Source organism: Nannobrachium achirus (genome assembly GCF_963921795.1).
Source record: "Nannobrachium achirus genome assembly, chromosome: 19".
Taxonomy (NCBI): Eukaryota; Metazoa; Chordata; class Actinopteri; order Myctophiformes; family Myctophidae; genus Nannobrachium; species Nannobrachium achirus.
Window position 1 is genome coordinate 20,743,840 of NC_137826.1, and position 15,845 is coordinate 20,759,684.

General features: G+C 43.4%; 2 protein-coding genes across 2 annotated transcripts; both read left to right on the forward strand.

The window, feature by feature from the left end:
- The first annotated feature begins 1,389 nt into the window (after positions 1–1,389).
- On the forward strand, positions 1,390–9,650 carry srsf1b (serine and arginine rich splicing factor 1b). Its single transcript, XM_080749748.1, is given in 5 exon segments — positions 1,390–1,841; positions 4,505–4,609; positions 4,611–4,741; positions 4,907–5,079; positions 7,621–9,650. Coding segments are annotated over 5 exon segments (795 nt in total). The 5' UTR covers positions 1,390–1,644; the 3' UTR covers positions 7,810–9,650.
- Positions 9,651–12,048: 2,398 nt separating this feature from the next.
- On the forward strand, positions 12,049–15,282 carry dynll2b (dynein, light chain, LC8-type 2b). Its single transcript, XM_080748950.1, has 3 exons — positions 12,049–12,178; positions 14,195–14,331; positions 14,765–15,282. Exons 2-3 carry the CDS (start codon positions 14,200–14,202, stop codon positions 14,900–14,902), a joined length of 270 nt encoding a protein of 89 aa, XP_080605076.1. The 5' UTR covers positions 12,049–12,178; positions 14,195–14,199; the 3' UTR covers positions 14,903–15,282.
- Positions 15,283–15,845: the final 563 nt, after the last annotated feature.

Here is a 15,845-nt window from a genome sequence, read left to right on the forward strand (position 1 = left end):
ATGATTGTCAATTTAACGTTTTTATATTTGTTCAGTAAATTTAAATTGGAAACAAAGACTGCTGTCTATGTCATTGTTATGCTGGTGTAAGCCAACTTTGGTGAAGTAACATTTATAGAACCTTAAGCCTACATAACAGGATTATGGCACATCACAACAGCCAGTCTAAAAATAGTTCTAGGATTGTTTCTATTCTAACAGACTGTTTTAAAACCATAGACTGTAGTTTAAAACAGGCAATTTAGGACTACAAGGTAATTTAAATTAAATTATATTTGAAATTCACTGTATATGTCGACTCCTCCTGGCATTTCACTGCTTGTGACTGTAAAGTGTAAACAGCAGTAAGTAGATAAATAAATAGGTCTGCACTCTGCTCCCTGCCCTTTGTACCCTGTTTGTACCCTCTTTGATGGGTCCGATCCTTTAGCAAGACGGCGCATGCCGGAGGAGCGCGAGCAGGGCGGAGGCGGCGAGTTAAAAATGTTCATGCGTTCTGTGAAAACAGTGGTGGAAAGTAAGTAACTTAATAGCCTACTAGTTACTGTACTTAACTACAATTGAGATATTTGTACTTTACTTGAGTATTTACAATACTTTTACTTCTACTCAGTCACTCCACTACATCTCGGATCCAAATATTGTACTTTTACTAAAAAACATTAACAACTGCAGCCCTATTTCATTTGAGGCATTTGAAAATAGCAGATCTGCAAGCTCACAATTGCTTGTAGATCTGCTATTTTCAAAAGATTTTTAAACATTTGAAACTTGGAATGGACTTTCTACTTTTGGTACTTTAAAGGAGTAGTTCACCCCCAAAATGACTTTTTTTCTATTGATTACTCAGGCCATGGAGAGTAGAGTTCAATAATATTTTTTGGTTTTTGTCACATTCCTAAGATAAAAATGTGATAACAATAAAATTTACCCCCATTGATTCCGGATGGTGACCCGTTTCGAAACGGGTCACCATCCGGAATCAATGTGGGTAAATTTACTCGAATCAAAATGTTGTCTTAGGAATGTGACAAAAAACAAAAAATATTATTGAACTCTACTCTCCATGGCCTGAGTAATCAATAGAAAAAAAGTCATTTTGGGGGTGAACTACTCCTTTAAGTACAGTTTGATTACTTTAATAACAATACTTTTGTGCGTTTACTCGAGGATAAACGTTGAATTGTATTTGTATTGTAGTAAAGCCTGGTGAGGCGAGGTTAGTATTGTAGCAGAGTATTGTACAAAATGTGAGTAGCCTACTTTTCCCACCACCACTGGTTATAAAATAAATGTTCTTGCGTTCTGAGAAACGCAGCGCCGTGTGTGAAAAGGAGCGCACCATTGCTTTGTACTGTGATGACGTAGTAGCTAGGCCCAGGGTCGTCGAGCAGAGGCTAGGTTACCTCCCATAGCCGAGTCTTTTGTTTCTTGGCGTTTTAGAGATTTTACCATAGATTTTTTTACCTCCACCGCGACACGTTGTATGATATCATCCGTGTAACGTTAACTAAAGACAGCCAGGTAAGTTGTGTGATATTTTCTTGGCTGTGGCGAAGGTCAAACCATCGTTATTTGTTTTAGGATAGCCTTGTCCGCTAAGCTAACTCTAACAGAAAAGAAGCAGCTTGTTTTATCGGCATCATGTCTGGCGGCGGGAGCGTGATCCGGGGCCCGGCGGGGAACAACGACTGTCGGGTGTACGTGGGGAACCTGCCCCCCGACATCCGCACCAAGGACGTGGAGGACGTCTTCTACAAGTACGGGGCGATCCGAGACATCGACCTGAAGAACGGGAGAGGAGGGCCGCCTTTTGCGTTCGTGGAGTTCGAGGATCCGAGGTGAATATCTGTGCCGAGCCGTGCCGTGCAGGCTGCCATTTTCAACAACAAACGCGGGTTCTCAAAGTGGGGACCGTTGTTGATTGAAACCCTTTCAGTGGTCAGTGAATAGCCCGCATGGCGCCTATGCGAAAGAAATAGTGCAGTTTTCGATACAAGCATGACATTTGGGACACTGTTAGAGCAGAATGCCCCTAGGCCTTGTATGGATTGAGAAGAAAGGGACCCCAATTTAAACAAGCCTAAAAGCTTTCTTATGGTATTCATCCTTTTAGTTGACCTTTGTATCAGTGAGCCGTACCTTTTCCTATGCAAACCGTTTAATGAAGTATCTAATCAATCAATCAGAGCCCTAAGAACTAGTTTTGGCTATTATGGCAATTGCAGATTTGTCCCGCGGTAACCATGGCAGCCATTTTCAAAATGGCCTCCACCTCCTCTGGCGGCAAGTGTGGCCTTTCATTGAGGTGGTCACTCAGTCATGTTTTTGTCAGGATAGCCATGGCCACTTGGGGTCACCACGACTGCACACGTAACTGGCTGATTCTGTAATTAAGGAAAATTATGTTTTTACTTAGTTCCTTGAATGCCAGGTATTTGTAGTAAAGTAGTTGCCACTTGCCATCATGTTGTAAATAGTAGCCTACCTCTGTATTCCTCATCCTTGAAAATGTAGGGTTAGACACTGACTGGAATCATTATCCTGACCTAGGTGGTCTAGAATCTGAGTTAATGGTCAAATAAGGGCAGGTAATGCCGTGGCGGCCATTTTGGAAAATGGCTGCGATGGTTACCGCTATAGAGGTATAATAGGGACTTTAAGCTCTGATTTTTAGGCAACGCCGGGCGGAGTACGGCTGCTATGACGCAATTGCCATTGCAGTAAAAATTCTTTAGCAAACGGCTGTCGACAACGGGGTCCCACGACTCCCACCCCTTTTACTGAACTCTTTGGTTCCCATGGCGACGCGTCTATGCAGACGTTGTAGCCACTACGTGGAAAGGGAACTTCTGCCGTTTTAGGGACTAGGGACAGCTGCGATGGCAAGCAGATTTATCTATCAAGCACTGATCCATTTCCGGTTGCTGTAGCCGTCTGCTGTAGCCATCAGAGCTTAAAGTCCCTATTATAAACTAGAGGGCGGACTGCCTCCAGCTAGTCATTTCAATTAAAGTTGCTCAGTGATGTTTGAAGCACACGGAACACTGCCGGAAGTACCTCGATTGCACCAAGGCTTTCATAGACCATATTCATCACCAGGCGGCCATGTTTGCATTTTGTAGTGAAAAACCGGGGTGGCATTTCATTAACTTAAAGGAGTAGTACATCTGGGAGTCGGTCTCCCAGATGTACCTCCACTTCCGCATTTGGGCACTCAGTCTAAGCACCCAGAATGTCTGAGTGACAGAGTGAGTCCCCAAATGCGGAAGTGTGCCGGTGCCAGCAGTTGCTACCTGCAGTCAGCTTTTGGGCAGTAGTGCAGGGAAGCCTCACAGTTTACCAGCCTTTCTGGGGGCTTGGTAACCACGGTACAAATCTGCATGCTGAACAGTGTGCCAAATTTCATACTCGTACTGTAAAGTGCACTCATCACAGCAGGCATTCTGACAGGTAAACGCAACTGAGAAGGTAATGCCATTAAAGGTGAAGTAATCTTACTGCATGTAAATATCACTTGTGGTATTTTAATTAGCTTTATATTTGATAGTAATCATTGCTGTAGTGTGTTTAAGTAAGTTTAACAGGACTCTCCCCGTCTCTCCAGTTCTTTAGAAAACAGAAAATACATGTTCAGGACAGGTTGGGATCCCAATTGTATCCAATTAGGAGACAGGATTTATACAGGCTAAACAAGTACACAAAATGCCTAAAAACAGGTGCTTTTTGCTTTGCAAATATTAAGAATTTGAGTGATTACAAAATTATAATAAATGGCTTACCCTTTTTACCTAACCTCGAACAAGGCAAACCTTTAAAAAAACACAAATTTACTCTCAAATGTTGACCCAAATTGTTTGTTTACACAGATGTCTTGGTGGTTCAAGGCTGTAGTGATGGGTCATTAACCGATTCGTTCATATGAACTAATTCTTTGCTGTGAACATTAACAAGGGCGATGATATACGAAAGTAGTAGTATGAATAAACGTGTTCACTTCTTGGCACCGTTACGTTTCACACTTTCGTTCATGGGGCGGGCGGGACAGACCATCATCAGACAGAAAACGGTGCGGTAGAGTTTTTCTCTAGACAATAGACATGCATGCGTATTTATATTGAAATTAAGGTAGCCTGCTGTCGTTCCTGGACAAAACACAGATGGTGTTAGCACCACATTTAAGTATCAAAAGAAAGAAATATACATGGTCCTAGTCAAGACAAAGGATAGGTAGGCAGTGGTCAATTAACATGTTTTAGTTTGAATAGAAGATGCAAATGGTATGCTACGCCTATGTGAGTGATTAGATAGCAATTCGATTGTGAATGACAGTGCGGTTTCTGTGCAGTCACTCATGTCAGTGGGATTGTATGCACACAGTTGCATGCATTATAGTAGCTCATGCACAAGTTTACCCACCACTACAAGGCTGTGTGCATCTGTTGAGCACCCCTCCGGAGGGGGTTTGTCTGATGAGTGAGTAATAGTAGCTTTGTCTTAACAGAGATGCTGAGGACGCCGTTCATGGACGCGATGGATACGATTACGATGGCTATCGCCTCCGGGTGGAGTTTCCTCGAAGCGGAGGACGTGTATCGCCTCCGGGTGGAGTTTCCTCGAAGAGGTGGTGGTGGTGGTGGTGGTGGCCGAGGAGGTGGAGGAGGTGGTGGAATGGGAGGAGCCCCCAGGGGAAGATATGGACCCCCATCCAGGCGCTCGGAGTACAGGGTTATTGTGTCAGGTGGGTGTTCTGACAAACCACTGCTCTGCAGTATTATGTTTATCTCCTTTGCTAATCTTGTGTGTATGTTAGATATGTCACCATTTGTTGCAAAATATATTGGTGTGATAATTTTAGCCATTATCGTAATCGAGTGCAAATCTCTCACCCATTCTTGGTGTGCAGGTCTTCCCCCCAGTGGGAGCTGGCAGGACCTGAAGGACCACATGCGCGAGGCAGGTGATGTATGTTATGCCGACGTGTTCCGTGATGGCTCCGGGGCGGTGGAGTTTGTTCGCAAAGAAGACATGACCTATGCCGTCCGCAAGCTGGATAACACTAAGTTTCGATCTCATGAGGTAGGTTTGGCTTACAGTCACAGAGTAGCTCAACAAGGAATAACTTGTGGAACTATGTTTTGGGATTGGACAGGTCTATCAAGGTAAGACCTTAACCCTTATAGTGCCATTTTGTCGGCTAGCAACGCAATCCGCAGTGCCGATCCCGAACTAGTCCGGCTTTTTTGTCGGCTAGCAACGCCATGCTTTGGTCCTTACCGTGAGCTGATTATTTACCCTGTAGGTGGTCCGAGGGCCGCCGTTGTTTACCGCGATCGCTAAGCGCATTTTCCGCCGATTTATTCAGTAATCCACTGCAGATGGCCAACTTTGAAGCCCATTTTCTCTGAATCTATACTTTTCTGGAAGAGGGCAGCCTTTATTCGCAGCAGAATAGCCGAAAAATGTGCTTCTAACAATAACATTAGCCTAGAGGTAATGGAAGCCAAGGCCTTCCGGCGCATAGTGATGACACACACGAAAGTCATCGTGCACTCATCGTGCACGTAATGGCTGCCAGCTACAGCGTTCCCACCCAGCAGGAGATGGCTCCATCTAGTGGTGGCACTAGATGAGTTTAATAAGAGACTAATGGAATGAAGGTGAACACAGTACTGGTTGATATACTATCACTAGCCCTTACCCGTTCAAAGATATGAGCTCCAAAATGATGTGCAGTGTGTGGGTTATGGGATGTGCACTGTGCACACAGTATATGAGGGATGGAAAGTAACTTTAACTGGTGCTTGCATGATGTAGGAGCATCAATGTAAGAAACCCGTTTCGTTTAATGGCTACAGAGATACTGTCCCCCCCCCCCCCGCCTGCACACACACCCGCCTGCCTGCACACACACACACACACACACACACACACACACACACACACACACACACACACACACACAGAGCTGGTTAAACATGTTGCCTCATGCTAGATGCAGAATAGATGTGCCTCAAGCTAGATGCAGAATAGATAGTAGATACACCATAAAAATGCTAATATACAGTATATGATTTGTGAAAGTGACAAACGGGCTTCACAGTTATGTTAGGTGTGTTCATATGCTAATGGTGATGCGATTTCAGATCAATTGCTCCAGCCACTGAGGAGAAACGGTGTTACAGTCAGTCAGTCGGTCGGTCGGTCGGTCGGTCGGTCGGTCGGTCGGTCGGTCGGTCGGTCGGTCGGTCGGTCGGTCGGTCGGTCGGTCGGTCGGTCGGTCGGTCGGTCGGTCGGTCGGTCGGTCGGTCGGTCGGTCGGTCGGTCGGTCGGTCGGTCGGTCGGTCGGTCGGTCGGTCGGTCGGTCGGTCGGTCGGTCGGTCGGTCGGTCGGTCGGTCGGTCGGTCGGTCGGTCGGTCGGTCGGTCGGTCGGTCGGTCGGTCGGTCGGTCGGTCGGTCGGTCGGTCGGTCGGTCGGTCGGTCGGTCGGTCGGTCGGTCGGTCGGTCGGTCGGTCGGTCGGTCGGTCGGTCGGTCGGTCGGTCGGTCGGTCGGTCGGTCGGTCGGTCGGTCGGTCGGTCGGTCGGTCGGTCGGTCGGTCGGTCGGTCGGTCGGTCGGTCGGTCGGTCGGTCGGTCGGTCGCAAAATTATAGTATAGATATTGGCATAAAATGAAGGGGGAAAAAAAGATGATATATTTGTCAATTGCGATTATTTTGTATGACGATTAATCGTCTCCAGAAACTCCTAACCGCAACAGCCCTAATTACAGTGATATAAACGGTTGCGGTATTGATACCACAAGATTTCCGAGCTCACAGAAATTATTTATTTATTATTTTATATGACACGCTACCTCCGCTATGCCAAATCAGTTTGGTAGTGCCTGCCTGCAATGGCAACGCATTGGAGTCGGGCTAATCTCTTTTGAATATCTGTGATTCAAAATGAGTTAGTCTCAAACACAATGATTTGTGCTGCACGATGCCATTCCCTCTGAACCACACACACACGATTGCTGTAATTTAAAGTTCTCTATAACCAGAAATGTATGAGAGATAAATATAATTTTATTCCAAGGCAATCGATGTCAGACAACTCAGACCGCCTCAGAAGCCCTATGTGTAAGATCGCACTAAGGCATAGTACAGTCGGCTCTTCAGTGCATTCATTTCATAGGCTAATGAAATATTTTTTATTTAAGAATGATGCTTGTCTGTTTTTTGATGGGCCCTAGTAGGCTACCAAAAATAAATAATACAAAAACATATTCCAAATATATATATTTAATACAGTGAAATACTGTATACCGCTGTATTTTGTTAGTACTGTAAAATGTCATACTGTTACATACCTGGATGCCCCTACAGAAAAAGTGTTTTAACTTTTGATTTGGGTTCCTAATGCAGACATGGACTGAAGTTGCTATATTATGACTGTAGATAAGTTCCTTTTGTTTTTGTCAAGTCACTCAGCTGCTTCATCCAATTGCTTTTATAATATCAGTCGTAACTCTGTGTCTGCAGGAACCAACGTTTCTTTGAATCTCATGGAACAGCTTTCCTCTTCCCCATGTGTGCGTATGTATGTGTGTGTGCGTGTGTATGTGTGTGCGTGTTTAGGGAGAGACTGCCTACGTTCGTGTGAAAGTGGACGGTCCACGCAGCCCCAGCTACGGCCGCTCTCGCTCCCGCTCCCGCAGCCGCAGCCGGAGCCGGAGCAACAGAGCGTCACGCAGTTACTCACCACGTCACAGCAGAGGGTCTCCGCGTTACTCCCCCGGCCCCCGCCATTCCCGCTCACGCTCCTAGATATACACGAGACCCTCAGTAAAAAACCAGCCGGCTCAACCCAACAACGCACCTCGGACTGCCAGGATGAGAGCAAACTTCATGACATTGAATATAAAACACAGATAGAGCTCACACACACCCATCTGCTCTGTAACTGTTTCAGTGTTGTCCTCCTGTGGTGTGTTTATGTTACCCCCCCCCCCCCCCCCCCCTCCCTTTCCATTTCTTAATTTTTTTGTTTGGCAAGGTTATATTTTTTCCGGTAGCACCAAATCTGTTTATCATTTGAGTATCTGTTCTGTTTGTGGGCCTGTCTTACTTGTCACCTGGCTTCATGCCCTCACCTCGAGGTAATGTACACCCCACCTCCACCCCTTCTCTTTCTTTATAATGTAAAGAAAGAGAAAGGTTTGCGTAAGGAAACATACATATTAAGATATTATCTGAATATGTACGTTTCCTCTGCTGAATCCTGGAGCTTTTTGACAGGGAATGGCACCATGTTTTTGGTTTGTCATTGTATTGCTTTTTGTTATACTTGTGGTTTTTGTTATGGGGAGGGAATTGCTTTTCTTGACCTTGGATTTACTGTTGTACTGTGACCTTCTCGTGTGTCTCTCTGTAGAGATCAGAGGAGCAGTATAGGATTGGATCACAGGAGCAGGAAACACAGTTCATATTAGGATAAACAGGAGGAGGAGGTGTCAAAACTGGAGTCAATGGTATGATACTGTGGCCTCTCAATTCTGAAAACTACATAATAGGGCTTCCTTTTTTTTTGTTTTACTCAGTATTTGTTTGACCATGCCTGAGAAACCATTATTGAATGTTTTTAATCGTAACAGAGATTTTTGTTTTGCTATATGCTAGTTGCTGTAGTTACTTCTGCATGCCGCGTTTCATTTTTTTCCCTTTAGTTCAATGCACCGGTAAGGTTACTTGGGGCCCTGTGGTTCTGCACACTGGTCTTGCAATTTCTTAATTGCATTGTTTGGAGACCACATCCTTTATCTGGATGTAGTACGTAATACTTTTTGTTTGGAGAAGCAATCATGTGTTCTGGCTTTGGTAAATGTTTCAAATTTCAAAATACAAACTTTTGTTTGTAAGTGATTCTCGATGGCGTCGTTTTTCAATTTAATCCCCTCACAAAATATACACCCTCCTAGATTTTATTTACTGATAGATTTTTGTATTATTATTTACTATGTGCGAAGGTGTGATTCTAACTTGCCTCCTTCTCTTTGACTGGTATTCTGAAGGTTTGGACTGGGCTCATTGTCTCCCCATTCCGGAGCCGGATCAGTGGATCAGGATTCAGGATCAGTTCAGGATTAGAATTAGGCTTCAGGATGGATTGGATACATGGAACAGGAGCATTTTACCGGGAGAGGATCCCGACCCCCGGCCCAGTCCAGCCCGCATAGTGCCCTATTCCCCACCAAACTGGAATCGTTATAGTAAACAAATTGGACTCAATTGGCGTTTCAAATTACTACAATTTTAACTTTTTATCTACGTGGAACCTCAGAGACACGGTCACTGGTGGCATCGGGATGAGCTTTTTTTCTCTCTTTAGGAATTTCCCTCCCCCCCCTTTTTTTTTATTAAAAGAAGGAGCAAAGTTCGGATCAAAACCAGGAGGCGGGCTGGGAGGTGCAGAATGGATCCACGCACGTCAGGAGAGTGGTAAATAGTGGGTGCACATAATCAGGAGGAGGGAGGGAAGAGGGAGGCATGGGGATTTCAAGGGAGTGTGTCATTAATGTGTCTTTTCCCTAGGAGGTTTTTTACATGAGGAAGAAGAGTTATTTTTTTCTTGATTAATTATGATCTTAAGGTGTTCATGGAAGTGTTGATCAGTGTCTTCAATAAAACTTTCAGTCATAGTATAACATGTCTGTGTTTTTCTTGTGGCAGTGGAGCTGCTTGGATTTCTAGGTCCATGATATCCTTCGCACTGTGAGATTTAGCAAGCTGTTCCTCAGACATCCTAGATCCCACTAACATTTTTTTTTTTTTAAATATTGAAAAAGAAAATTGTATGTAGGGACCTAGCACAAATGATCTTCAGATTGGGGTGTGTGGCCGAATACATCATTTGGGGGGCCCTTGACATGAAAGTTTGAGAACTACTGCTCTAGGGAGCATGAAAGTAGACCGTACATTTCATGGGAATTCACTCATTTGATTTTAAGGCATCTTGTTCGTGACCAAATAGTTTTCAGTCACCTTTAGGTCTGTAAATACACAAAGAGCAATGTATATGAAATAAAGATATATGTAGAATGCTTAAGGATAAATGTCTGTTTATGAGCAAAGTAAGTTATACTGAGAAACCTCCAGCCTTTTTTTCTATCTATTAAATTGTGTATTTCTATAATAGTTCTATTAATCTCAAGAACAGACTGATGAGAGAAAGGGAACTTTTCTTTTTGACGATTGCTAGCCTGATTGCTATAATGTAAGCTTAGTTGGTACAGCACAAACCTACATTCAACACTAATTATATAAATTATATATTTTTATAATCACAAAATGACTACTGAGCTCTGGTATAGGGTGGTTGATGGGACAAGCACCTCTAGCTCAATCAATACCGAGGAGCTTGTGGTGGACTACAGCAAGAAGAGGTTCCTATGAGGAGTAGCTACCCACTAAACAAAATTGATTATTCATTAAATTAAGACGTGTGAAAATAAATGTGTGTGAATGTGAGCTAATAACTATTATAGTTAAGAAATGGGCTCGAAGAGGTTCCTGTGGCTGTGAGTAGTAGTGGCGGGCCAAATTGAAGTATAATATATGCTATTAATAGGCCTACTATTATGTTGACTGAACAAATGGACTGGACCGAAAACATTGAGGCCCCAAGCTGTTCATTCTGACAAGGCTGAGGTCAATGTGTGCAACACGGTGCAACAGGCTGCTGCAGGTGTTCTAAAAGTATAGTGACCACTGAGTGTCCTCTTTGCCATGGTCTGAAGCCTGAAGGAGGTATCGGCACACGGAACGGAACACTAACAAACTGAACAAGGCCATCTCATGAAGACGAAGGCTAGCTCTCGTAACTGGACAAACTGGAGGTGATGGATGAGGAGGAAGCTATCCTGATGAAGCCCTCCCCTGCCACCACTCTAGTGAGTCCTTTGTTCCAGTGATCAAACTCCATAACCAAGCAAGCCCTCATATGTTCTCTCCTGTACTTTGTTGGATTAATGTCCCCTGCTTGATTCTGGCACTTTTGCACGTGTATAGCAGGTCTACTGAGATGTACTACCTAACAGATGCCTGTTGAGGGTTTTTGCATATAGGCTATATCTTTAACTTTTTATAGATTACATATTTGCTCATAATCACTCACTGTTAGACTGTACTAATGCTTGCAGTATAATATCCATATAGGCCTAGCCAAGCCAATACTGTTGAAGCCTGGTTGACACTGTCAATAATCTATAATTAGGGGTATCCACCATCATGGATGATATAGCTACTTGCCTAATTATTAACAAAAATTCCCATCCAACCAGTGCAGATCACATTTGGTCAGACTTTAGGGGGCAAGTCTACTTATTTAATTTTTAAACTGTATAGGGCCTACTCTCTTTTAATTGACCTGGTAGGACAGGCCCTACGTTGAAGTGTTAGCCATCCTGTACATGCTAGTCCTACTGATATGCTGCTATAAAGACCTGAATTTCCTCTGAACAGGGATCAATAAAGGTCTCTCTGTGACAGAGACCAGACAGACAGACAGACAGACAGACTGTCTGAAATCTATCTATCAGATACAGTAGATAGATACATAGAATCAGTCACTGATCTATGTGACTGGTTGAGTGGTTGATAGGCCTACTCTGATTTGTGTTATACTTTGGTATAAGAAATAACATTAGGTTATAGCCTATAGAATAATGAACCATTTATGTCAGTGGTTCCCAAACTTTTCAAGTCGAAAGACTCGAGACCCAAAAGAGAGATTATCTTGAAATAAAAATATATATTTTTTTAAATTTAGGAAAAGAAATGGGATGTGATCTATATAGTGAAGCAATTATCCCAGTGCAGGGCCGATGTTGTTATTATCGGTGCTTGGAGCATGAGGAATTGAGGATCAATGATAAGGGTAAATCAGGATCAATCAACCTCCCTGGGGGCGCAACGGTGCATTCTGGGTTGAAACAGGATGCGGCCGGTGGGCCGCTAGTGGAAAACGCCAGCAGTCGGGCGGCGGCCTGAGTCCAACCAATAACAATAAGCGATGCAATGCAAAAGGCGGGGCAGACCCATACGTCGCATGTAGCAGCATAAATGAGCAACAAACGAGCTGTCAAAGCCTACTAACTCAACACACGCACACTCACACGCTGAGCTTCATTGATAGACGGTAAGCATGGGCGATTGCATGGGTGATGTGGGCGCAATGAGTGTTAGTTAACCAGAACCCCGAGCGAAGCGAAATGAATTGATGTACGCACTGTTGTTTGCAAGATCACTGAATTGGCTCCACTCATTGCATTTGTGGGTGCTCACAAAGTTGAATGATTCTCATGAGCCAGGCCAGGGAGTGTAAACTTATGTTGTGTAAACTACAAATGATTGCTTTGTTGCAATGTCATGCTTCCACATTTGGAACTGTTGTTGATGTTGGGATTCTTGTGATCTGTCCTGTATGATTTGCTTGTCAGGGGTGTGAGTCGTGTGTTCAATTATCCACGCAAGTTGCCTGAGCGAATGGGCAGGTGTTTCGTACAGAGCGAGGCCTTTAAAGCTCAGTTCCTCCCAGGTTCATGTAGTGTTGTTGGCTTTAATGTCAGTGTTTTTCAACCCTTTTTTTAATTTCAAGGATCCCCGATTTGATATGCATTTAGGCCACGGACTACCATTTGATACAATGTTTAATCTCTGGGACGGTGGCACCCCATCTACAACTGTAATATTCAGTCAAGTGGTTCCACTTCTACTTGTACTTGGATGTACAGGGTCCTACCCTACTAACTTAATTAGGCCTATTTAGTTGGGGATCATCTGGAACCCCCATGGGGACCTGGTGCCCCCCAGACCAGACCCCACGTTGAGTTGTGTATTTAGATAAGGGGCCTCAACTGACTGACAACCACATTGAACTTAATAGTAAATGTTGGCTAATGATTGAGTGAAAGCTGAAAATGAGACTCACGTCACACACAGAACCTTACAAAAGGGGGCACTGGCCTGAGGTGCAATGGATTGGACTTGTTTGAGTTGTTTGTCTTTGTTCCTTAAGTTAAGCGGCATTTTCTGGGAAAAATAATGCCTGGTTCTAATAAGCATTTTTCATTTGAAAATGTGTGTTTTATTGTCTAATTCATTCGCTTGTGCTTTAACCACTTAAAACCCAGCATCAGTATTCTGGAGAAAGTCTTCACAAAAAATGGCAGATCTACAAGCTACAATGTCCCGACACAAGCTATCGTCAGATCAGCCGTGTTCAGCTGAGCGAGAACATAAATCTCACTAGTACAGATCCCTGAGGGACTACTAGACAACATATCTATGGGGTTATTAAGTGGTTCATTTCAATTCTCATTTGGTACACACTACACGGCTAAGTTAACACAACAACTGACAACTCCTGGAATTCACATTACATTTCATGAATCCCTTTGCTGGTGAACTATTCACAATACCAGCAGCATAGTAGAAATTGTTTACATAATACCATTGTTGGCTTGTGTGTAGGTTGTTGACAGTGTTCCTTTGCGACGCTTAAATTAGCTGGGGCTTTGGACTCCAAAATGTGTTCAAAGGAGCTGACTCCAGTGCTTTGTACTGTTGTCAAGATGGCTGGCAGAGAAGAGTGCTCCAGTCCATCTGCTACAGATGATCAATTCAGTTGAGTTCTCTGAAGTAGAATTTGCAGCCATGTCTGTACAACCTTGTAAGCAGATCTTGCATTGTGTACTGTGTTCTCCTGCTGGGAGGAAAAAAACATGCATTTGTAGATGAATTAACCGTTGCCATGGAGCGATGCTTGCGATTGTCAGCATACATAACTGTTTCCATCAAGTGTTTCAATGAGTGCCAGAAAAACAGATTGTTATGGATCCTGGGTTTATTCAACACAAGGACATTGTTAAATCCCTTAACATGACAGTCAATTAAGAATCTGCAGGAATTATGAGAAGTTGCTGAAAGGGAATAGACTGTGATTGATGATTTTTGTCTGAAATGACAAGAATGGCAATGATCCAGATTCCAAAGGGAGCATTTTTAGAATTTGTGAAATTCTAAACCTTCTGATCCTACTTTTGCAACTGCTGATTATTGTAGGATTATTACTGTATATTATCTGTATTGTTGTTTTGTACTCAAGCTACTGTCAGGTTTATTCATCCCCATTTTCCTGTCTTTTTATCTGTAGCGATCATGACTGACAGGAAGGCAGTGATAAAGAATGCAGACATGTCTGAGGACATGCAGCAAGATGCAGTGGACTGTGCTACACAGGCCATGGAGAAGTATAACATCGAGAAGGACATTGCTGCCTATATCAAAAAGGTACGTACGTGGGACACAGGGTTCAGCCTTAAAAAAAGCAAAGCTCCACTGTCAAATGTATGAATGTTTCGTCAATTTGTACCACAACTGTTGTCGAGCAACAAAAACATCTTGATTGCATGCAATTCTGTCTGAGAAAATGTAATCTTTGTCCCAGTGAGCAGTTCTTTATTGTCACTGCAAACTGTGCAAAGGCTTGGTATTCAAGCTGTTTCCAAGGCTATTGCTTTCTACAGAAGGAAGTAGTAGTTTGTATGTGTGACTACGCCACTGCGTGGCCAATATGTGGTGCTTTTGATTGATTTCTGTGACGAGAGAATTTACTGACTTGTATTGATATCGCACTTTGTATCGATCCATTTCTCCCATTTTTTATAGACACTTGTCCTCTAATGTTTAATATAATCAACATTGTTTTCTGTTGTTCCTACAGGAGTTTGACAAGAAGTACAACCCCACATGGCATTGCATTGTGGGAAGGAACTTTGGCAGCTATGTGACACATGAGACAAAGCACTTCATCTACTTCTACCTTGGTCAAGTGGCTATTCTGCTCTTCAAGTCTGGCTGAAACCAACACATGCCTTCTTAACCCTACTTTTATTCCCAACCCTAACATGCCTGACCCAATGCTATAACGTTTGCCCAAGCCTTTTTCTGTTCAGATTGTCTGCTTTAGGCCCCCCTCCCCCATACCCGCCATACTCCCTCTGCCTTACCTTTTGTTTTCCGTCTCCCCCTTTTATTTTTTTCTACCCACCACTAACAACGATGGTGGACGGAGCGGTGCTCCTGTTGGGACTGTGATACAGATGGCTAGGGGCCATTCTCATGCACATGCATTGCACAATGCACACACCCACATACACTCCAACACGACACAGACGATACACTCGCTCACACACACACTCACTCAGAATGCACATTGTTCTAGCATAATACTGACTCATACTTTCCAATCATTATTTGGCTGTGTGCTGAATGCATGGACCTTGTACATTAGTTCATATGTATACGTTGTATGATACATTGTTTTTCATGGAAATGCCTAATTAGCAACAGGAGATTTTTGTTAAAATGCCTAAGTTTCTGTATGTTTATCGCACAGTTTGTGTAAAAATGTCTTGACTGTTGCTTATAATTAAAAGAGTAGTATGCCAAAGGATTAAACAACTTGTACTTTCTTGAATATTGGTACTAAATTCTATTCTAAACATTGGGATGCTCTGGAATTTGAAGCAAATTTGAAGCAAATGCAAGGTAACTTGACACATTTTAATGTTATTGGAAGCCTGTTTGCTACCGATTTTTGAGTCTAGAGAAGTTCATGTACGAGCTGAACCGCATACAATTAAGACCACTTTGCTGTCGTTAATTGGTTCTGCTACGCTGGCCATAGCTCGGGAAACAGGTTTACTTATTTCTGTGACATGATGCAAACATCTTGTTTCAGATAGTACATGTTCTCCAGCATGTACTCCATTATGTCGGGCATGTGACATGGTATACAGCTT

Bases quoted from the DNA above. Each gene is read 5' to 3' on its own strand.
- dynll2b (XM_080748950.1), top strand. From the start codon at position 14,200: ATGACTGACAGGAAGGCAGTGATAAAGAATGCAGACATGTCTGAGGAC. The intron at 14,332-14,764 runs GTACGTACGTGG...TTGTTCCTACAG, and splicing joins TTGCTGCCTATATCAAAAAG to GAGTTTGACAAGAAGTACAA.